The sequence below is a fragment of the Zootermopsis nevadensis genome, unplaced genomic scaffold (assembly GCF_977971745.1).
Source record: "Zootermopsis nevadensis isolate Lab colony 2312 unplaced genomic scaffold, Znev_1.0 Znev_ptg000007l, whole genome shotgun sequence".
In the NCBI taxonomy this organism is placed as follows: domain Eukaryota; kingdom Metazoa; phylum Arthropoda; class Insecta; order Blattodea; family Termopsidae; genus Zootermopsis; species Zootermopsis nevadensis.
In genome coordinates, this window is record NW_028259139.1 from 13,011,440 (window position 1) to 13,036,520 (window position 25,081).

General features: G+C 42.3%; 1 protein-coding gene across 3 annotated transcripts in view; it reads right to left on the reverse strand.

The window, feature by feature from the left end:
- Nucleotides 1–25,081, reverse strand: part of E23 (ABC transporter G family member E23) — a 162,743-nt gene that overhangs the window by 19,816 nt on the left and 117,846 nt on the right. For all 3 annotated transcript variants that reach the window (XM_087344303.1, XM_087344302.1, XM_022063792.2), the window contains exon 2: nt 105–277. In XM_087344303.1, coding sequence (XP_087200429.1) covers nt 105–277 — 173 coding nt within the window. The remainder of the gene's footprint in view (nt 1–104; nt 278–25,081) is intronic.

The following is a 25,081-nucleotide window of genomic DNA, read 5'->3' on the forward strand; positions in this document are numbered from 1 at the left end:
TAATACCCAATGACGGGCTCTTTTGAACACGGTAATAAAGCTTTGGGTTCAATACAAAACGGATAAATGTGCGACTATCAGATCCCCAGAGCCGCTGCACTCACCGGATGGGCCCATAACCGCCAGCAGTTCTCCGGGCCGTACAACTCCGCTCACGTCCTTCAGAATGGGCCTCTTGTCCACAGAAACCGTAACGCCACTGAACACCAGCTCCAGAGGCCGCTGTTGGTCCAGACATGGGAAGTGGATCGTTGCGCTGGGGACACTGGACTCTACCCTGAAACAATAAGAAACATCTCCTCAAATAATGGCACGTACTTGACATTTATTTTGTACAGACTGTATTCTGTTTGAACGGAACTGTACCTGTATAGATGTCACTGTTGAAACATAATGCTATCCAATATATAAGCCTGATGTACGCATTCGTGAAGGGGTTTTCTGTCAGTGTCGTAATATGAAGAAGGAGAAGGAATTAAGGCGAGAAACCCTTTCGGAGCAACAGTTCAAAAAGGAAAATGTGTCGCATTTGGATTAGTATTGTTATTGTTATTATTATTATTATTATAATTCCATATATTCACCACTATATAGGGTATTTACTTCTATGTGTCCGAGACAAACTTTGCCCCTGAGGTACAGAGTGCAGCAGCTATTTCCGAAATACATTTTGTTTTTAATATGAGTTACATGTATTATATAGTTTAAATGTGAGGGATGACTATATATTTTACGACAGCGTCTTTCGAATGATGTATGAAGATCCTAGAATGGCAGTTTTCTGAAGTTCCCTGATGTGTTCGCTCGGGACGTTGGCCAAATATTTTCTGAGTGACTTGGAGACAGTTCCAGTTGCTCCTATAATTATTGGGATTACTTTTGCTTTCACTTTCCATTATTATTATTAGGTAAACTTTGTTCTATTATTATTATTTGCAACTAACACAGTGTTAGCATAATATTAAGATTTAACACCACGGCCCACCACTGGACACGAACATAAGACAATTTCACCAACCTTCAACCCCCATAACACGTCCTTCTAAAAACCATCCTAATACAATTATCCCATCGCTTTCGTCTTTCAAGTGACCATTTTCAAGAGATTTCCCCATCAACATTCTGCATTGTATTCCCCATTTAATCTACTAGCGTTGACAGGAATAAACCTTCTTTGTGTTAAGCAGTTATACAGCTTGTTGCAGTATTATCAATACTAATAAAATTTCCTATATATATTTTTTTTGTTGAAAAAATCTTCTCCTGCGAACCTCCACGCAAAACCGACCCCTTGACTCCAGACTCCCGTCTAACACAGCCCCCACCAGACCCCACCACACTCGTTTGCTTTTCTGCTTCTCGTCAGAACTTTATTACGTCTTTTTCCGCAACGCACGACAGTGCGCTGGTACAACCAAGCGTTACGGACATCGGCAATTATATTATAATCACGACGCGAGACACCCCAGGTGCCTCCCCCCAACTCACAAACCTTTGCGCTGCATCCCCTTCCATACAGCTCCGTGGCCTGATTCACTCTACACCACAAATGTCCCGATAACAGATTATAAAATGCTTTTAAATCGCAGTCTCCCCCCTTCTCCGCCATTCTCCATGATGCTTCCAGGAACGCACGTGTATCGTTGTCATCTTGCATAAAACAGAACACAGTAGTTGCAAACATTGTTTACAGAAGAGCGTATCTTCCCTCAGGTCAAGAATTACGAAACTTCGCGAAGAGCACATAAAGAGTGCAAAGACTCACAGCAGTTTGTATGGCAGTCTGAGATATTCTGCGTCCCAATTATCGCAGACACAAATCAGCAGTTTTGAATGTGATCATCGGCACAGACAAAGGGACTGTAAGATATTGCGGATGTATTTCGTTAAATAAACATTAAGTTGAACTCGACTGAGTAGAGGCCTTATTGAAAAACGATGGTTGTGGGGTTTGTCAAGAAATTCTTCGCCTTTAATGAAACCTGAACGTTCAATACCGTGGACACAAAAGCCCGCCAATAAACTCTATACGGAGCCAAATTAATCCAGTATACCCTCACTGCTGTTTACCAAATACCCAACACAATGTTATCCAATATAAGCACACACCACACAAAAGTTTTTCTTGCAATAAGACTTAACTAACTAACTAACTAGATGGCTTACCGAACCCGAAGGTTCATCACCGAATTAACCAAAGCCCTCCACCGGACCCTGTCCTGGGCCAACAAAATCCAGTTTCCTTCAACTCCTATCTCCCATAGATCCCGCCTGAGATTATCCTCCCATCTACGTCTAGGTCTCCCCAGCGGTCTCTTCCCTTCAGGTTTCCCAACCAGTACCCGGTGCACACCTCTTGTCCCATCCATGCGCGCTACATGTCCCGCCCATCTCACTCTTCTCGACTTAATCACCCTCACAATACTGGGGGAGCAGTACAGATTTTTAAGCTCGTCATTGTGCAGTTTTCTCCACGCCCCATCGTCTTCCCTCTTAGGCCCAAATATCCTCCTCAACACCCGATTCTCAAACACCTGCAATCTGTGTTCCTCCCTCTGAGTGAGAGACCATGTTTCGCACCCATACAAAACAACAGGCAATATTATTGTTTTGTATACTTTAATTTTCAGGTTCTTAGAAATCAGACGGGAAGACAAAATATTTTGGACTGAGAAGTAGCAAGCATTTCCGGAATTTAGTCTCCTCCTAACTTCCTCCCAAGTATCATTTTGATTTGTTATTGTTGTTCCCAAATATTTGAACTTTGTAACCCTTTCAAAGGATTTATTAGCCACCCTAAGATAATTTTGCCCGCCTGTCTTCTGATGACGAGATACTAACATGTACTTAGTTTTTTCTGAATTTACTTCCAGCCCCACTTGTCTACCAGCCTCTAGTAAAACTTCTGCGTTCCTCTTTATTGTATTTATATCGTCCCCCAATAAATTAACATCATCAGCATATGCCAATAGCTGATGTGTCCCATTCAATTGCAAACCCTCCTGCCTACCTTGGACCTTCCTGATGGCGTATTCTAGCGCAAAGTTAAAGAGCAAGGGAGACAAAGCATCTCCTTGTTTTAGACCGTTCTTGATGAGGAATGTCTCAGATACATATTTACCTACTCGAATTTTGCTGCAGGTTTCATTTAGGCACATTTTTATTAGACCCACTAGCTTCTTTGGTATACCAAATTCAATAAGAATATTATATAGCACTTCTCTCTTCACAGAGTCATAGGCTTTTTTGAAATCTATAAATAACTGATGTACAGTCCCACCGAACTCCCATTTTTTCTCTAGTATCTGACGAATGCAAAAGATCTGATCAATCGTTGATCTGTTTCGTCTGAACCCACACTGATGATCCCCAATAGTTTCATTCGCATATGGGGTTAATCTTGCCAAAAGAATGTTGGATAGAATTTTGTATGAGGTTGATAGCAGCGATATTCCTCGGTAATTACCACACTCAGTCTTGTCCCCCTTCTTATAAATAGGAATAATTATGGATTCCTTCCATTGATGTGGCATCTCTTCCTTATCCCAAATTAACTGAATAAGCTTATGGATCCTCATATGCAACCCTTTGCCACCTGCTTTAATTAATTCGGCCGGAATCTGATCAATTCCTGGAGATTTATAACTTTTCAACTTCCCAATGGCTAGTTCCACTTCATCTAAGCTAGGTTCTGGCACCAACAGTTCAGCTGTATGCATTTTAATCTGTCTAATATCACCAGTATTATGAACATTTAAGAGCTCGCTAAAGAAATTTTTCCACCTATTCACAATTTTTATTGGATCTGCAAGCAAATTGCCACTATCATCCTTTACCAAATTGGTCTGGGGTTGATATCCTTTCTTAAAGTTATTAATGCCTCTGTACAGGTCTCTGATGTTTTTTTCCTTATTATTTGTCTCAAGTTCAGCAATTTTGCCCTTCAGGTATTCCCTTTTCTTAGTCCTAAAGGTTCTATTAGCCTCACGTCTCACGTTACATAGATTATCCGCATTTGTTTTGTTTGGGTTCTGCAACCATTGAAATTTTGTTTGCTTCCTTCGATCTATTAATTTTGAACATACTTCATCAAACCACGGTTTATTTTGCTTTCTCCTGTAGTATCCTAGTTTCTCTTTTGCTGAAATTTTGATGCAGTTTCTGACATTTTCCCACTCCCTGTTGATGTCCACACTTTCATTATCCTCATTTGTCTCTAAAATTTGAAACCTATTCGAAATTTCAACTTGATATTGTTCCTTTGCCTCTCCCTCACTTAATTTTTTCAAATCAAATCTTTCTGTGTCAAAATTTTGTTTAGTTCGTCTACTTACTGAAAGCCGCTCCCTCACTTTTGCTACCACCAGATAATGATCAGTGTCGCAATCTGCTCCTCTGAATGATCTCACATCAATTACATTTGTCTGCCTTCTCTTATCTACTAAAACATGATCTATTTGATTGTGTGTTCTGCCATCTGGGGAAGTCCAAGTGTATTTATGAACCTCACGGTGTGGAAATTTTGTACTTTTTACAATTAAATCTTTTGACGTAGCAAAGGTCACTGCTCTGACGCCATTATCATTACTAAGTGCATGGAGACTCTCGCTGCCTATTGTGGGTTTGAAGACATCCTCCCTCCCAATTTTTGCATTGAAATCTCCTAGCAGAATTTTCATGTGATACTTGCCAAATGTATCAAATACTGATTCCAATTCTTCATAAAAGCTATCCTTGATATCATCGCTTTTGTCTTCAGTTGGGGCATGAACATTAAGGACAATGATGTCGCACCAACGTCCTTCCAAAATTACGTAAGACAACCTGTCACTAACAAATTCTACTCTCTTAACTGCTGCCCTAATTCTGCTATGAACAAAAAAACCCGTCCCTAGCTGATGATTGTCATTCCCCTTTCCATAGAAAAATGTAAAATTGTCCACTGGGATCGTGCCCTCCCCCTCCCATCGCACTTCCTGCACTGCCACTAAGTCTAACTTATAATTCCCTAATTCCCTACACACTGATTTCAGTGCCCCAGCCCTATAGAGGCTCCTAATGTTCCAGGTACCAAATCTCATGTCCTTTTTCAATTGCTGTGGTCGTGCCAAAGAGTCCGTCCTGATCCGAGGCTTGGTTGATTTTTTCGTAACACATATTTTTTTAAAGGTGAAAGGTTGTTAGCCCTACACCCAACCCCCAACCTGGAGGACCAGGGTATCACTCTTAGTCTAGCGCATCTCCTTAGACCTGTCCGGCTTGGGTGACCCTACCATGAGCCGAAGCTCAGGCCGGCATAGCACTAAGGGTCATTTGAGCACGCAAGCCTCCTCACCCGGCAGATTGCCTTCGACAAGGTGGTGATACCTTCGAGAAGGCAATAAGACTTAACAGATATTAATTATATCTATTGTGTGCCACTTATTGTTAGTTTTTCAGAAATTGTCGCTTCAATTTGAGTTGCACTTAAATGACGTTTGGGCCGATATGGATCAAACTGAAATTGGCTCAAATTATTGGAAATTTGCATGGACTCAACAAATTGTAGTACCTGAATACACCCAAAATTTTTACCGAAAATTGTTGAGTACGTTTGGGGACGATACAATTAAATAAATACACATCACTTTTATCCATCGACGTTGTAAAACGCTTTACGGAAGTTTATCGCCTACCGAATAAGAGCAACTGATTTAAATTGTAATTTATTGCTGTAAAGTGACTGAAGATGTATGGGGGTCGTGAAAACAAGGCAGGTTACGTTGAATGGCCAGTGAACTGACCGACAAGTGGATTTAACCCCGTACACGCTACTTTGTACTGAGCTCTGTGCATATGTTACGTTTCTCTGGAAACATACAAATTCCAATGTTGAAAAGCCACAACTAGCTTTAAATGCTGAGAGATCTTGGCATAAGTTTCCTTAAATTACCTTCCGAAGCATCAAAGACACTGAAACAGAAGGGTCAGTGTTCTAACCGAAATATCCGGCGATCAACAGGGAAAGTGTTCGCTCTGGAGACAGATGCTGAACGGAAGAACGCCAACTCGTTGACACCGTATTTAGGCAGGTGATATATAGAGGTCGTTCCGTTTCAGTTATTCGATTATGTGCAGTACTACGGCATCGCTAAACCAATAACATTTCAGACACCGAACGCTTCTCCAATTGCAATGCTGAATTCCTGGGTATCCAGAGGTCAAGCGAAATGAAGTCGACCCCGACTAGAATCTCGAGCGACTATCGACTAAACCGATCGAAGTTGTCTCCTGCTGCAGAGGTCGTAACAGGTCAGCGAACTGACTCACCTCGGCTGTGCGGTGCGCCCCGCAACACACAGTGGCTGCGATATGCTACTTCAATCAATCGGTGACTGCAGCGCTTACTTTGACTCACTTTCTCTCCTTTCAGTAATAATTAATCTGTTCTGTTAACTTGAAAAAAATTCTGCGCACCAAGCAGCTTTATAACTTTAAAGCAGTGGACAAGTTCATACAGCAGTCCTTGAGAATATAATATTCCCTGCCTCTCATAGGCCCCAAAAGTGCTCATAATAGCCTATTACTGGGCTCCATCCTGAACCACTCCTTATTTGTTAAAGATTAATCTCAATATTATTATCCCTACCTCCACGACCAGATCTCACAATTTACTTCTTCAGATCAATTTTCCGACTAGGCATTTTAAAACTCTCCTAAGCATGCTACAAGTCCCACCCATCTCATCTTCCTTGATGTCATTCGGAAACACAGAGACGTTCCATATTTTCATAAATTATCAATTGATTGTTGCTAGTGGCCACAGTACGGCGCGTGCTATAACCTGCAAGGACCATTGTCAATCTGTATTCACTTACAGCTCTTGGTGTGGGCGGTTCGAAGACGAGAAAACCCGGTACGTAGAAGCACTGTATTACTGAATTACCGTAGTTCTGAACTGTGGTTTCTCATTACACAGCCTCAAGTCCGTCCAATAGTCGCATAGATAATCTATAAGATAATCAGTTCAATGCGTGATAGAGTCACGCTCCTTTCTGTTGGTAACACTGATTTTGAGTATGAATCGCGACGGTAAACGCAAGAACCGACTCCAATCCGTCCCGTCGCCAAGGGTCTATGCGGAAGTGGGGCCCGGCAGCGACAAGGCGCGTTCAGCTAGAAAAAAACTGCATGTCTCAAAACAGAACCCTGGAGACTCTGATGTTCTTGTCCATACTTTCGCGTCGAATGTTTAGTGTTAACCTACTTTTCGGCAAACAATGAATTTGTCATTTTCAAGGTGAGTATGAGGTGGGGAAAGCTCTAGAGACCTTATATAGAGCAGACAGGATCCTCTGGTCTTCCAATCAGCACCATACAATTTTTATCGACAATCAATGCCTACCCTGCGTACGACCCCAGAACCTGACCTACGTTTTCAGCTCCAAAAATGGTGTTCCACTGCTTTAATTCTATACACACTCTACACTGCAAATACATTTGGCCGAAAGCAAAAATATTCACTCATTTTTCAATTTCAACATAGACATATATCATATTAACTAAATCCATAGAACAGAGCCATTTGAGAATATCCTGAGCCAGCTGAATCCAGTACGTACCATCTCGTGTTCATCCCTTCCCTTGGTCGTACCAAATAATCCGTCCAAGACCGAAGCCCCATGTAACATTTCGTGGCATACGGGAATAAAGTTACAAATTGCAGAAATACCCCTTGTCGGCTGTCCGCGACAACTTATTCAATATATTCGCAGCTACTATTCGTATCTCGAGACCATCTCCATCCACATCCTGAGGCTGCGCTATACTGTCGTGACAATGGACAAGTGGATTTATTATTATTATTATTATTATTATTAAAGAATTGAATTATTATTTCATATGCGAGACACACCCAATACAACGACCTAATTAAAGGACTAGTATGCCTTGTTTGTATTCCAAGAATCACTTCATTTGCTTTTTGTTTCAGGCTTTCGAAATTAATTATGAACTGTGAAAGCACGTTCAAATTACATCACAGGCTGGTATAGAATTACCAGGAAATAAATGTGTTACCCGGGACTCCAGATATCGAATTTCTCCCCAGAAAAATGCTCTGCGAATACGCCCTGTTCGCTCCCATAATGACAGTTAATAGAGTCGAAACCCGTCAGATTTCAGGCAATAAACTGTGAGAGAATTCTCGGAATATTTTCAGTGCGTTGCTCATGTAAATGGCTTGCGAGATGCGAACCGTTCACTTCACAGTTGTGAAGCTGAAGAACAGAGCTTTCTGGTACATCGTGCAGAATAGTCTTATACAGAAGATGCTAACCGACGTTGCAGAGGGTTGTACTGCCTTCATCATCAGGTCGATACGTGCCCTCGTGATGGTGGTGTCTCCATTAGCAACACTTCGCCCACCAATGAACAGACACTTTTTTACCGCTGACAATAAGAATTTTTGAAGATTACTGTCTTCTGGGTTGTTGCGCCGTATAGTCTGGTAGATGTCCACTAATAAGGATTTTTGATAGGGTCACTTGGAAATATGGAACTGGTGGTAAGTTGTCTTTCATAGTTTGCCAGGAAGAGGGTGGAATTACTTTGGCGTTCTATGGTGTCGTTGCCAGGGAAAGGGTTAAAATACGTTTTCTTATTTCAAATGTCTCCGCGGGTAACATGTTGCCCGCGAGCTACAGGTTGGGCGGGTCCGCTCTAAGATATTATTACATAACTTATGGAGACGTTTCTGTCCAATACCTTTGCCTACTATTTTGTACGTTTCTGAAATACGATCTCTTACTCTGAGCGACGAAATATGAAGAGAATTATGATACCGCACAAAAAAAGAAACTTCGTGATTCATACAGGCCAGGATACGATGGGCTGGACATGCAGTTTCTATCAGAGATACCAGAAATGCGTACAGAAACATCTTGAAATCCGAGAAGAAGTGTAGAAGCATCAAGTTGCGGATGACATGTGGATAGAATTGGCTCATGATCGAGTCGGATCGCAGTGTGAAACCTTGTCCTACTACCAAACCTTTCAACATCTTTATCTTGCACAACTTGCTGTAATTTCCTGCTCTATAAACTGACAAATCTTAGGTTTGAGTTACACGTTTCTTAGAAGTTCTAACTTGCAGTCTGAAGATTACAGAGGTGCTGAAATACCCCAACAAGCCGACAACCTTTAAAGAGGTCCCAAGACTGGCTTTATAACTGGAGACAGAAAACATCCGAAAGACTAATTGATGTAAGGAAGTCTGGGGCTTCATAACAACCCCTTCTCCTCAAGGAAAGATTAAGTAGATAATTTCATAAAGAAGGGCTTCATCTTCTGCACTGTTCATCTGATGATTAAATCAAGAAAGACGAGATAGGCGAGACACGCAGCATGAGAAATATACATGCATTATTTCATTCACTGTTTAAAATTTTACAGAACATCGGTGCACGATTGCAGAATGCCAAGCGATCTCACAAGATTCCTTCTTGAATTTTTCATAAAGGGCCACTGAGATAAAAAAAGGTGTGCTAAGTTTTAGGGTTCCAAAGGATCCCAACAACTATTTTCAGTATATCTACAAGACGGCATACAATAATTTTCAGGCTCCAAGGAGTGGTAATTTATCACCATGACCATAAAACGATTTCAAATTGTCACCATTCCCTCTTGAAACGTCTGTCATCACACAAAACGTCAAGTAACTCGTGAGTTCACTCGGCGCACAGATTTGAAAGCTGCAAACGGAACGAACCCTCGCTATTATCTTTGGCATTAATGTCCTCAGGGAGCAAGCATGAGAACAAACGCTGCCCATTTTGAGCACCCCCTTAACAACTGAGGGAGAACTTCGTCCATAGCTTCAACGTCTTTTTATGACATTTTACAAAAATGGTTTCTCTCTTTCCAAATCAAAAATAAAAACTTAAAGAATTCCCAGCAACTTCAATTGCTTGGTGCAGTTCGTGTACACACAGTTTCGAAACGTCGGCATCGCTAACACAGTTCACCACTGGACACGATCCCGGGCTAGTACTACTTTAAGACACTTCAGGCCGGAAGTGAAATAACAACAGTTTGGCTGGAGCATGTGATTGCACCCAAGAAACTGTTACAACTAAAAATACACCTACGTATTTTTATTGAACAGTATACTATTCGCCCTCTGGCCGAAGCACATGTCATAATTCCTAGCGCCCAGTGGGAACCGAGGGCTCTTGTCTTTCGGGCTATAGCTCACTGACGAGGTGCAGAATGCCTGAAGCTTCACCTCCACGAGACTTTTTCACCTAAAGCTCCCGCACAGCAGATACATATCCTTACTTTCAAAGACTGACAGAGAAAATTATTTGCGCCTGCAAGAGATTGTTTAGCCTACACGCTCAACACCGGTGGAGGAAAAGTCGCCGATGAAGAACGGCGAACCGTCTTTCGCTTCGGACAAAGGTAGCCTAATCCATGAAAAGAATACGAAGAATCAATAAACAAGTAGTGATCCTTCAGTCCAGTATTCCCTCTTTCTCCCTCTGGTCTGGTTGCTAGGAGATCGTAACGTTTTACAGTGCAAAGCTATTTGTTTCGTTGCTTGGCAACCATTTAATGGATCGCGTGATCACTATGGGACGACACAGCTGTAAGTACACTGAACTGTGCGAAGCTGGTACTCTTCACCTGCAGAGAATTGAGATGATATGGGAACATAATGTTAATGGGGCAAACAAAAAACGCGGACAGAGAACTGTGTTTGAAAACCTCGTGGGAGAAGCTCAGCTGTTGAGCTTATGTAAAACTGGAAGTATAATATTTCAACGACTGTTACAAGAGCAGATTCTGGTACTGTTAGCTGGACCGAACTGGATATTTGCCTTCCGGTTTCATAACAGCAGGAAGTGTCTTGGGCAGATGAATAACTAAGAGTGGCAGATTTCTGAGCAGACACATTCAGCAACCGGTGCCGTGTTTATCATAGGTGTTGAACATAATCCACGTGTCGACCTCAGCCGAAGAGCAGATTTAAAAATCAAATTGAGCACCTGGCTGTGAGGTTATATGATCATGTATGCAGTGTGTTACATGAACTCGTCAACGCTGCGTATGTTAAGGTCGTTCAACTTACAAGTGGTGGTGAGTAAAATAAAAACACAGGTCACTAGTAAAGTGCAGGAAGGACACATCCCTCTTCCTGCAAGTGGATATGAAATTAATATTTTCCAATTAAAATAACAAGGCAGTTCAGAAACTACATATCACAAAGAACCAGAGACCAAAATATAACAGACTGTTTATAAATCCATCACGGCAACAACTGACGATAATTATGATATAATAACTGGTCAGGAATTGTAAGACTGGGGTTCCAATCCCGGCAGAGGCGAGAATTACTCTATCCGGCACCACTGACTCTTATGCCCACCCAGTCTCCAAAACTCCGACTATCCAGTCACTCAATGTTCTGTAGACTGACGTTGACAAGTCATCCGTACAGCGCCGAGGTTCAAAACGAGTTAAACCACAAAATGTCTTCATGGCGTTGTATTGAAGCATCGGGATTATTGTTACTGTCATGTCACAAACTAAAGTCACGGTGTAATTACGATGTTCTTCTGGGTTTTGTCGCCGTGTATATGCCAGCGTTTCGGAAAGCAGACATCTACAGATGAATGAGTCTACACGGCACCAAAACCCAGAACTACATCATTATCACCGCCGCGACAAATCTCAAATCTTACATAATGTATAATGAGTTGTAAAGGTTGTAGACCGAAGTAGTCATGATCAATTTAAAGTATTATCTCGAAATTTTCTACAGGGAATGAAAAAAAATCAACAAGTCAGGATAGCCGGTCCGAGGGGCGAGATTTGAATCCAGAACCTCACCAACAAAGAGCAGACTTCTGGACACATTCGATAACAGAGTTCAGAAATACTGCACATTCAAGATTTAAATCTCTTGTTAGGAAATGATAGAGTCTGGTACAAAGTTCAAATATTGCATTTTCTTCAGGTTGGTGGGCTTTATTGTTACTATTAGCGAGAAAACGTGTCTGGAAACTGAACCCATCCCAATGTAGCTCAAGACTGTCTTCTGGGTTGTTGCGCCGTGTAGTCTGGTCGATGTTTACCAACGTTTCAGAGGTCATACTATCTCCGTCATCGCCCTGATGACAGAGGCAGTATGACCTCTGAAACGTTGGTAAACATCGACCAGACTACATGGCGTAACAACTCAGTAGACAGAAATCTTCATACTCACCGCTGTGAAAACCTCAAATCTTACATAGCTCAAGACTGGTAGACGTGATTCGAAAGCAACATTTTAGTTTTCTTGTGAAGACCTTAATCATAACCGCTCGATGGTAACGTGGCATGCCAGCGCCAGGAAAGCCCTCATAACACACTTCGCAGTGATCTCTCTTCAGCACAGACACAAGTTCCGTGTGGGCCAAAACAAGGCTGCCCAAATGTCTGCTCCATCTCAGACAGGTATCGCGTTCTAAAGAAATATATAAATCTTCAGAACCCTAATAATACCCGTCAATAGGCTGGATGTGATTTAATTCCTGATCTCAGTTTCATAAACACTAATTAACTGAAATGAGTGAAGGTTTTAAACAGTCACAATGTCGACTGTGAGCCCACACAAGATGTCATTGTTCACAGAACATGACAACTGGCTGAGACACTACTATATTCTGCAAGGAAAATTCCTCTCTTACAGAGACAACTCGGCTATGCAGAAATTTACCACCGCGCCCACTTTTCTTCACGTGTTTCCCAGTGGAAATGGGATAAGGAAGAACGGATGTCCATTGCATTCGAAGCCCTCGTACCTCCTCTAACGTATTTTGGAAAATGTCCTTAGATTATTTAACGATGTTGTTTCTAATGCGAATGCTTCATTCTCGTGCACTGCAGACAATTGCATTTGAGTTCGTAGGGACCACACTAGAGCGACGCAAATTATAACTGAACCGTTGTGAGAGAACAGAATTAGTCTGAATCCGGTCTGGCATGCGCCCCGCTTACAGTGACTTCAGACAGTAACACTCACTCAAGCTGAGTCGCCTTCTTAAAACTGACCACAAAAATTTACAAACTCCGTAACAGAGAATTCTCTTGACCAGCTGGTAATAAAATAGATTTTATAGAAAATGTTGATCATAGCTTGCTCAGAAGTTCATCACTGAACCCCGGTCTGAGCCATTTTAATCTGGTACACATCATATTTATTTAATGTTCTCTTACGAAGTCTTCCATTCTGAATTTCAGAACTAAAATGTTCCATTCATATCTCGTCTCCTGCAAGAGTGTTACATGTCCCACCATCTAACCATTTCTGTTCAGTTGACTTGAAGTGATCCCTGCACATAGCAACGCGGAAAGAAGATGTGGAGGTTCAGAGGTGGAGTTCCACAAACATTCATAACGCCGCCATTACACGGAGCTTGGCGTTCCAGTGGCTTTACACCACTAGGTTACAGGCTGACAGTTCTTCAGATACCGCATCCGCGCCACGGTGACCCAGTGAGACGCCACGGCGTGGCAGCTGACCGGGTGCCACTTTGAGTTCGGAGCAACGACCCGAACAACACCGCCCACACAGTGACGTCACCGTCATATCTCTCACTTATGCACCAGGCTACACCAGGGGTGTCATTAATCAGAGCCAACCAAATCCATCCGTTGCTACCTGGCACTGTACTTGGCGAGATTTCAGGTTGGCACGGCGACGAGTTTGAAGATGGCGATCGACTTGATGATGGAGGCAATAAGCTTCTCTGAAACATCTATCGGTATGTGCCAGACTACATGGCGTAAACTCGCAGAAGGCAGAGATCATCTGTACTCTGTTCTGTGGTGTCAAACATCTACCCGATGGGATGGGACGAACGACGTAAGGGAAACAAGAGAGGAGGAAAATATGAAATGGAAGAGTAGGGGTAGGAGGAGTATATGGAGGGGACACACAGTTAAGAAGTTAGAGGAAGAATGGCGACTTTACAAATGAGAAACAACAGCAGCTGAACTCGGCTATAAGACAACTAGGACTGCCCATGAATGTACCATTCTTACGGTCCACAGCTGTCAAATGCAACGCCTTCAACCCAGTTTATTCTCTAACATCAATTTTAATATTATCCCCACAATACAAAAACTAGACCACATAGGCGGTTCCGTCCCCTAACGGTCTTCAATCAAACGTCTGTCGAACTTCTACGTGTCCAAACCATCTCCTCTCGATTATGAATTACTCGTCTTCAGTAGCCCTTTTTGTGTCCTTCGGAATCCCATATATACCCATAAGGAGTTGGAGTTTTAAGGAATTAAATTAAATATTAAAAAAAAATTCGTGGCGTAACAGCCCTCTGAGAGCCAAAGCCGACTAGCTTGACTGCTGGCCTCACGTTCACATGCCTAAGCAGAGGTGAACGATCATCCAACCAGATATAGGGTGACGTGTGGTCAGCACGACGAATCCCCAGCCATTGCTAGCTTTCCTGACCGGATTACGCTACTCATTGTAGCTCCTCAATTTCCTCACGATGCTGGGTTGGCACCGGTCCCATACACTGGTCGAAAGCTCATGAAAAAATTTCTTCTCCCCCGAGACTCGAACCAGCGCACATTCCGTATCGCCGGTCCGAAGCATGATGCAAATTGATGAGAAAACAACCAATGGCCTCTCTAATATTTTGCTGGAAGAATTTCGTATGTTGACCCCGCTCCGAGTCGTTACAGAGCCTTAAATGCTGTAACTGTGGTCTGATACGATGTCGTCGACACACTTGATCGCAGGAATTGAGATCGCTGTTGGCCTGGAGGCTACAGACCTTGTAGTTCCGCGTCGGGAGAAATTCTTTCCTGGTATCCCAGTTTATCCTGACAATCTTTCAACAAATTATGCACGGATTTTAATTTAGTCGAAGCAAAACTCTGACTCAACCGTCTTCAGTGCGTCCTATCCAATGGGAACCGGGGTTCTTTCCCCAGAGGTAAAGCGGCTGGATCGTGAAGCACACCACTCACCCCTGTCCAGTACCTCGGCACTAATCTCAGTTTAGAATACATGGAGTTTTGCCTCCTCTACCCATACATCTTGAAGATGCGGTGCTTACACACAATGACATTTTTACATTCACAGTAATATTCTAAGCCAAAGATGAGTCGGGGGTAAAGCGGGGAGAAGGTGAAGCTGATGATTCACCTCTAATTGTTCAAGAATGAATGGAACTGTACCTCCACTACCTCACACATCTTCATTACAGCATCATTTTCATCGGAACCGGGAGACGAGACCAAGGGCTGGACAGTCAGGGTTCTTTTCCGGCAGTGCCTCGCATTTCCTGTGCGCCGCCCCCGGGCCCATCCATTTCCTGTCCGACGGGAAACACGGGTTTCTTCTTGGGGGTAAAGCAACCATCTAGTGCCAATGTTAAGAATGCTTGGAGCTGAACCTCCAGTATTCTACCCCATATTTCAGGGCAGTGTGATGATTAATTAACACTGCTTTATTATTTTCATGGCAGTCGCAGTGGCCACGCGGTCTGAGGCATGGACCTCGTTCGCCTGGCCGCTGGGACCGTTGGTTCGAGTCCCACTCAAGGCATGGATGTTTGTCCGCGTGTTTCTGTGTTTGTACAGGTAGAGGGCCTTGCGATGGATGGGCTGATCACTCAACCAAGGAGTCCTACTAATGTCCAAATAGATCAAATGAATAAATAAAAACCTCGACACTTGCGGGTAAAAGAGGATAAAGATTAAGTAAGTAAAGTAATATTCTAAGAGAAACAGCAGGAAGGGTTCAAAGAAAGGGAGAGACAAAACAAGGTATGTTTGTATAATCACTTGACAAACAGTTAAAATGTCGGGTTATTGTGCAAATTTGTGTTCTGTGCCCTGTAACCTGCGGGCCTCCGGAACTTCCACACTTTGAGATCTAAATCTCTGTTGCGTCAACCCCTTGAGTTAGACAAAGGGCGAATTACAGACACGTGCTGGGCGGGTGGGCGGGTAGAGAGGCAGCTGTCTCAGGACCTGCGAATGAATTATTATTCAATTTGGAGTGCTGTGACGTAGAATAGGTCGTTGTCACATGACCTTTCTGTTGCTTCTGAACAGAAGGTAAGAAGGAAGTTCACATTGCGCAGGCGTCGTGGTTTGTGCCGGAGTCCACAAGCCAATCCCGGAACTGAGATGGTCTACGGATGACGACGACTGACAGTAACAAGTATTCGTACACCAGTGCCTTCATACACCCTGCCCGTTGACTTATCAGACATCCAAATATCGAAATTAATTCTACACGTTTTCCTTCAACAACTGATAGTCGCTCAGTTAAGCAAGAAATTGCATATCCTTGTGAACCTGAAGATGCATCACCGTTATCACAGAAGCCTTCCATAGGGCTCCACCCTGTATCAGTTTAACCCATAAATCCCGATGGAAACTTTATGTCCTATCTGTTTCAACAGTCAACAAGTATTCGTTTTGAATTTATGGGTTTCGTATGATTCTCACTGTAAACAGCGATTACTTCATCGAACAGCGGTAACAGTCAGTGTCTGTAATGGTGAAATATGGTGTTTTCTTTGCGGTACGCTGCGGTTTTTCTGCCGCAACATGCTTCATTTTCGATGCGGTGCGTTGGCCGCACAGCGACTGGCGGTGGCAAGAGAACACGAAGAACCCTACCTGTGTGCGCGCACGAGCGGCGAAACAGCCGCACGTCGACCATTGTTTGCCCGACCTTGGTGTTACTGAATAGGAGAAAAGGCCGGCACTGTACAGTTCTGCCATATCGAAGTAGAATGACAAAAACTGAAGACAAACTGAGAATAAAACGCAAACATTGGCATTTAATTCACCGTCCGTGCGCACAGTCAACAAGAATATGCGGCTGCGGTTTAACTACCGCTGCGGCGAAAAACCCGCTCGTGCGCGCTAGCTCTTACATAGCAAAGAACAATGTCTTGCGCTTGCGCAGGACTCCGCCCTCAGTTGTTTTTTGGTTGGTTCGGCTTCGAAGCGTTAATGCAGTTCACACTGGCCGGTTCACAATATAATGTATTTTAATGCTTAAGAGGAGAACCATGTGAAAGACGCAGATAGATCTACAGGCTGGACTGACGTAAAAATATCTCCGTGGCTTAAATTGGCGGAGTGGAAATAATTCTGGTCTAAACAAGTTATTTTTTTAAGAATGTTACAAAAAGGACCCCTTCTCCGTTACAAGGTTGCCTACTGACGAGCCACAGCGCTGCCAGTGTCCTTCGTTAACGCAGATCCAGTTCGAGAAAAAATGAGGAAGGGGGGGGGGGGCACAAAGGCCTCAAGAAAGTGGTGCAGATACCGAAACTACAGGGAAACGTACTGCTTCCATCTTCAGGATGTCCACAGAAACTCATTTGCCACGCACAAAGCTGGACACGGCTTGAATTTTGATCGTCATACCCCAGGCTTATAATATTCATAGGATGTATAAGTCACAACCAGTTTAAACGGAAACAAGAATTATGTAACACAGAAAAAGAATTAGTCCATATACAATCACCATTAATTATTTCGCTACAAATGCGGTGCAAGCTAAAAACAAAACACCAATAACATTAATTAAACGTGGCCTCATTGCACTGTGATCTATAACTGCAAGTCGGGTTGCTTGTATATCAGGCTGACTGGTGTGACGTCACTTTCGGTTTGTTTTGATATTTGCATTAATAATTACTCATGTTTGTTTTTTCTCAGTGCAAGAAAGCGGAAATAACCGACACAAACATTATTAAACTATTCCATTTAACTGGTGTTTAAGCAGAACAGTAAAGATTTATTTGCATTAAAACCTGAGAAATTAAAATTTCACATCTTCAAATATAGCAGCAAATCGGCGTATTTGAATAACTGAATTTACATCAGACTGTATAAGCCAACCTTTCATCTGCTATACACTGTTTCTTCAAACAAAAAGATAAATATAAAAATTGCTGACGATGGCTGTTTCGTTGCGATGATGATGCTGGCAGTAAGCTCCTATGAAATGTCGGTAGGGATCAACCAGACTTCACGGAACATCATCCCAAGAAATAGCAATCTTCGTACTTGTCGCAGCGAGAATCTGAAATCCCACACGAAAAATATTCCTCTGGAAATATATAGTCGATTTGTTTACAAGAATTGTACACGTGGATGTCCAAGAAACTGAATCAATGAGACGTCTTTGTCCTAAATGACACGTCGTAGAGAGAATGACGACTCTCTGACGTATGATAATAAAACGTCGTTAAATAAACAAGAATAAAGGCTGTTGACTACATCATGAGCAGTTCACCTACAAATGTCCATACTTAATGGAACCAGAAGGTACCGAGGCCTCCATTTGACCTTATTTTGAGCCAGCTCAGTCTGCTCTATATTAGACTTGTGTAAAATTCATACCCTTATTATTTTACGATGTCTTCTAAAGATATATTTACATGAAGTGAATTTTAATATTTGAACATAAATTCCCAAGAAATATCAAAATGCCCATCTGTGAATAATTTTGATTTCCATCCAAGACTAAAATGGCTGAGGACGCTTAAAATATGAAGACGTGTAGCTGTCAAAATATGCGAAAGGGGTGATACTTCCTTACACATTCGGCGAGAACCCTTTAGCGACCAGCTGTATTGAAATATTCCAAGACCAAATAGCTGAGTATATTTCTTGACTCCCCATGTGTGCTACATGAGTTACCCACTTTATCCTGCAGTCCGCTGTCAGCGAGCCAAATAGCCAGCCACCTATTGCACCGAAAGCTGTTTAATTGGTGCTTTATGGCCCGAGGGGCAATGACCGGTAAATAGCCAATGTCTGTGTCTCCCTACTTCCCCACATTCTCTTCAATTAAACGTTTCACCAGAACTGCGTACAACTTCACTGGTCACGTATGTTCTCTGGGGGCGACCCAAATACCACATCACAGTTTCTTGTTTGTATTCGGTTTCCACAGAATCAATGCAAATGATGGAGAAAACACAGCGACAGGTTTGTAGATCGTGTTTGTTTATATATATATATATATATATATATATATATATATTAATGATACACAGTGCCAAATGAGAAGTGGCAATGTGATTATGAATAACCAGGTAGAAAAGTGTGTCTGTCGTGGCCTGTTTTAAAGTGCTGACCGATACTCACCCACATCATGAGATGTGACGTTTCTGATTACAGCATGTGATCCACTAACAGAAATAATGATGAGCATTATTTCCAACTGTCTTAATATCATGCGTTGGTCTTCTGTTGCGCTGTTCGCCTTTGCATTAAACATGAGTTTCAAGACAATTCTACTCAAATATGTAACAAAATTATTAATGTTAAGTTAGCCACCCACGTAAGACATGCTTGAGACCCATATGTTGAACCCAAACTCACTCTTATACATGATACGCGGTGCCTGGGTCGGTTTTTGAACCAGAGACCTTACGAAAACGAAGCAAGAGTGACAGTTGATGCACGGTGAGAGATTTTCGAAAAGAACGCTGTCACGTGTTATTTCGTAGATTTTAAAATATGCAATGCTACATGTCGTAACCAGATGAAGCGAATCCAACTCATGCACAGCGCTGCCAAAGTTACAACATAAATTATGCTCATTGCAGTCACTCGAGGTGAACTAAGAAAGGGCTCCTCAAAATGTTAACCAAAAATAATTTGAAAGTCGTTATGGATAAGAATTTTCACGCGAGTGCAGGAAAATATATTACAGTGCCTCCAAATTACAAGAGAGATGTAAGAACTGTGTAACAAATAGACTTGCATGGATAACAACTTCATAAAAAAGTAAATGTTCTGGTAAAGCGGTAGGAGGAAGACCAAGAAGAAGACAGTAGGATAATATTGAAAAGGTACAATTACGATAGGAACCAGCAAACCATCTACTTCTCTTGTAACAGAGTTCATCCATGGATACAACCCTGCGCAACTTCCATTTAAAGACCCTGCCATTTTGATGGGCCTATGTCGTCCCTTAATTAATTATAAAACGGCGCACGACAGGACCTTTCCGGTGAAATAAAAAGAGTTACACATTTTCTCAGATATTTAGCCTACGCTTCATATTTTAAAGGAAAATACATGTCTTGAAAAATAAATATTTAAATTAATTTACAGATAATTTTCACATCTTGACTACCTGACACGTAAACTTTCCCGACACAGTAATAAAATGCTTTTGCATCAACAAATACGAGACAAGAGCGGAAACAGACAAAGCTCCGACTTCATACAGTGGTTGCAGTTCTCACACTTTTATATGGGGGAAGAACGAAAAGAGTAGTAATACTGGAACAGCGAAAACAAAATTGTAAAGTCGTGCCAAGAACCAACGAATTAACTAACAAGATGGCTAACCGGATCCGAAGGTTCATCGCCGAATTAACCAAAGCCCTCCACCGAACCCTGTCCTGGGCCAACAAAATCCAGTCTCCTTCGACTCCTATCTCCCACAGATCCCGTCTGACATTATCCTCCCATCTACTTCTAGGTCTCCCCAGTTGTCTCTTCCCCTTAGGCTTCCCAACCAGTACCCGGTGCACACTTCTTGTCCCATCCATGCGTGCTACATGCCCTGCCCATCTCATTCTTCTCGACTTAATCACCCTGAAAAATACTGGGGGAGCAGTACAGAATTTTAAGCTCATCATTATGCAGTTTTCTCCATGTCCCATCGTTTTCTCTCCTAGGCCCAAATATCCTCCTCAACACCCTATTCTCAAACACCTGCAATCTGTGTTCCTCTCTCTGAGTTAGAGACCATGTTTCGCACCCATACAAAACAACAGGCAAAATTATTGTTTTGTGTTCTTTAATTTTCAGGTTCTTAGAAATCAGACGGGAAGACAAAATATTTTGAACTGAGAAGTAGCAAGAATTTATAGAATTTATTCTCCTCCTAACTTCCTCATGAGTGTCATTTTGATTTGTTATTGTTGTCAAAGTCGTGTGAAGAGCGAATAAAATTAAAAACGAAGACAAAACTGGTCTATCCACAATAACAGGCGAACAGCAAGGAGGCTCCACAATTTGCACTTCAACAAACCAAAAACACGCGGGGAAAAAGGCAGAGTTACTAAAAATACGTCGTAAGGTTGTAACAAGGTTCGGCTTAACGCGTGGAGAAAGGCAGTTACATGTTCGGCTTGCGTTGCGCCTGGTTTCGAGGGCATTCTGTTGAGAACGCAGCAGTAGACGGGGTAACGGGGTGAATGGCCATCAGCAGAGGTTGCGACAGTATGACTATATTAATAAAAGTGGGTGACTTAGTTCCCTGTCTTCCCTCTGCTTCTCCCCGTTTGTCAAGTTGCTCCGAGTGTCTGTCCGACCTCTCGACCTCCCGACCCGCCCAACTTTCACCGCCTCGCACTGTTGTGCTCAAGCGTAGTGCCCCAGAACATGTACCTGGGTTTGATACGTGAAGGGACATAAATGCTAACCCGTGTTTATCATCACCTAACCCCAAAATAACATCACCCTTCGCGACTAATTTCGATTTACAGAAGTGGTTTATCCGCTTAAGCAGTCAAACACTGCAAAGAATTCTAAAGCGTTAAGCGAGTCATGGAAACAATAATACGCGCAGTCTTAGTCACTAAGATCGTGGGTTCGAGTCCCTACCGATAAAGGCCTGATGACTTTCTGATCTCCCAAATAGTGAGTTAAATTTAAGACATCAGCGATGCCAGTTATTCCAAACGCGTCAAAACAAAGAGATGGATTTTGAGCACGAGAGCATGCAGGTGATTACGCCATTTTAACATGTTACTAGTCGCAGCCAATATGCTGATATTTCAAGCGACGTATCCGCTGACCTGTCTGTCTCACGCGCGCTGCGTCGATGAAGCGAGTTCATTATTTAAGTGAGAAAGCAGCTCGCTCTGGTCAGGGGGACCAACAGGTGTTGCTGTCACGTAAGTGGAAAGTGGTCGACGGACTGTGGAGAAATTCAGACGTTCCTCGGATAGTGAAGTTATCATCCCATGGTTCTTATTCTTCGTTCCAATTAGAGACTTGTCCTTTATTAAAAGAAGATTTCTTAACTCCTATTAGATTGGTGGTAAATTTCCTTATATTGAAGATCAGTCAACAGGAAAACAAATAAAAATTGCGCGCGCACGCATATCAACCATATTTTACTCATATCAGACGCTAATATCTGAATCATACGAAACCTTCGACAGTGGTCTTCTGTGTTATAATACGAGTAGTCCGCTAAACGTATATTTTTGAACAGTAAAGTAACTGGATAATTAAAATGAGCTTTATAATGTAATCTTGCTGAAACATCTACATTTCCCCTTCCCACCCAAACTCAGAGAATGTGCTAGTAGGTTTGTGGTCACAAAAAACGAACCGTGTAACAAATATGAAAGTAAGCCATCTATGAGCAGTTCCCAGCAGTTTACACCCCCCCCCCTCTCCGGGCCCCTCATATTTCCGTTATCCATCCTGATTCTCGCGACTTCACGATTGGGAATTACATTTGTTGGTGATGAGCTAACTGGGCGCCAGAGTTGGGAAGTGGGGCGGAGGGTCAGTGCCCTGACCACACTACACAACACAACACAACACAACGCAGTGTCGGCACATGGACGCCCAAGCCTGCCTAATCTCTCAGTCACAAACACCACGCTTCGAACAAGAATGTGCAAATCAAGAAATTACTGGCTCTGTCTTTTGGTACCAGTCCAGCGACCAACACTGTGCACTACAGCGTTCAAAAGAGCCCGCCACAGGACCTCATAATGGTGCAACTGAATCGCATAAAGTTCAGCATAAACTTTATTAAATTATATAAAACACAGCTCACCGTAACGATAATGGTCACAAAATATTGTACAGCTTTCATTACCGCATGTGACCTGTAGACACGCATAAACGAACCAATGTCCAATATAACATAACAAGTGAGGACACTTGTCTCAATACAGAGTTTTTTTCCTTCTTTCGAGACTTCGTCACCTCTAATCGTAGTTTTCTAGTCCCTACTGACACAATCAGGTCCTTACAAACACTGAGAACTGTTTGAACTCCTCACCACTGAACGAAGGTGGCCTAAAAAAAGACACTGCCCGTAAACCCTTGTTTGGACACCAGCTCACGACATGCAACACTAAGATCGATCTTAATGTTATCCTTTTTTGTTTTCCAAGCAGGTGATGTCAGTAGATTTCTCCAAAAAAGGCTTTCTATGAATTACTTATCTTCCTCACAAGACCTACATGTCCAGTGAACCGTAAAATACACTGCAATAACTTAACAGTATCCTGGTGAAAAAACAAAGCTCACTCTTGCACGATTCTCTTACCTAATTCCCGTTATGTACAAATGCGTTCCTTAGCACTCAGTGTTCATACGCGCGTTAGTTATATTCCGTCCTTGGAGCAAAAAATGTCACGATTTAGAACACGCAGTGGAACTACTTAAAATACCAACTTTTAACGTAAGACGAATAAGAAATAATTTATTTAAAATAATAACAAAAATTCTCATAAATTATTCTCACCTTAATTTTATCACTACGATACCAATTCGTACTGTTAAAGTTTGAAAGAATATTTGAAAATCATTGGTCATACGTAAATGCACGTTAGAACTGAGTTCTGTTGCCATCTGCGTGCGGTAAGAGACGAGATTATTTTATCAATAATTAGGCATAAATTTATAAATTATTGCCATAAAATTTATAACTACAGGGACCGTCCAGTGTAACTGGTTTAACCTCTATACGGTAAGCTAAATGCCAGATGAAACGTATTCCGGACCGGCTCTGGGGCCCGCCAAGCCTCCTGTCCGGTGGGTACTACGAGGTGACTGACCATCACCAATATCTAGTGCACAAGACTTAAAATGAGTGGAGCTATAACTCCACTCCCCCGAGTGTTTCAGCACAGCGACTACTTCAGGTTTTACCTGGCATGAAACAAGCTACGTTTGTTCGCAACATGACATTTATTTGTCTTTATAAAAATTACTCTACTTGTTTTGTGTTCTGGAGAGAGAAGGGTTTGAACCCTGTACTGCCTAGTAGAAGGATTCTGACAAAAGAAAACGACGCATTTAGAACGCTGAGCGGTGGAGTGTATTAGGCAGTTCAGGATGCACACACAGTTCTCAATTCTAGTAGGCTACTCCACATTAATGGAGGTAGGCCGTTGCCCCCTAGACTTTCTCCTCGTCGCCACAGAAACCGATCTGTGTACTGCGGTGTGCCTGCTTGCCACTGCGCCCCGCACCATCATCAGATTCTTCATATGGTTTGTGCAACACGCCCGTCATATTGAAATACGTTCCACATCTCGCTGCACGGCTCCCAGGCAAACGGCAATTTCTTTTTATTCCTTTCGCTACGAATGCCAGAATATAGTTCAGTATCCCACAGCAGACACATCGCTACTTATTTGTATGCCTCCACGCCTTCATATTTTGTAACTTTTTTCTGTTGTACAGGTGCGAACCATGGCCTCTCATCCTAGAATATGCATTGAGTATGTTACAGAACGGGAGCTGAGAAGAATATGTGGACCAGGACAAGAAAATTACGTTCTGGCAGTTTCATAATTTTTATTCGTGGTTGCATATCGGCGATCAAATAAACCAGTATGGATTGCATAGGACATTAGCACGCATAAGACAAATGAGAAACGCACATAACATTTTAGTAACAAGACATGCACGGAATATATTACTTCTGATAACAACATCAAAATAAGTGTATCATAATAACAAGATGATAAAGTGCGGGCTGAATTCATGGAGCAGTACGGACTCTTCTGAACACGATAATGGACTTTCAGGTTCCATAAAGTCAGGGAAGAATTTGACAGCTGAACGTCTAGTGAGAAAATAATTTTATAATCTGCATTACAATCTACAGACACATTTAACAGGCTAACAAAATTTATTAACCCAGTAATAAACTGAAAGAGTGACAATGAAGTAAGGTGTTAAGATTACAAACAGCATTTTTTTAGGGGGGAGGGGGCACAACTAGAAAACTTTTTTCTGTGCAAAGAAATATATTTTGTCCTCTGAGGCACTCTAC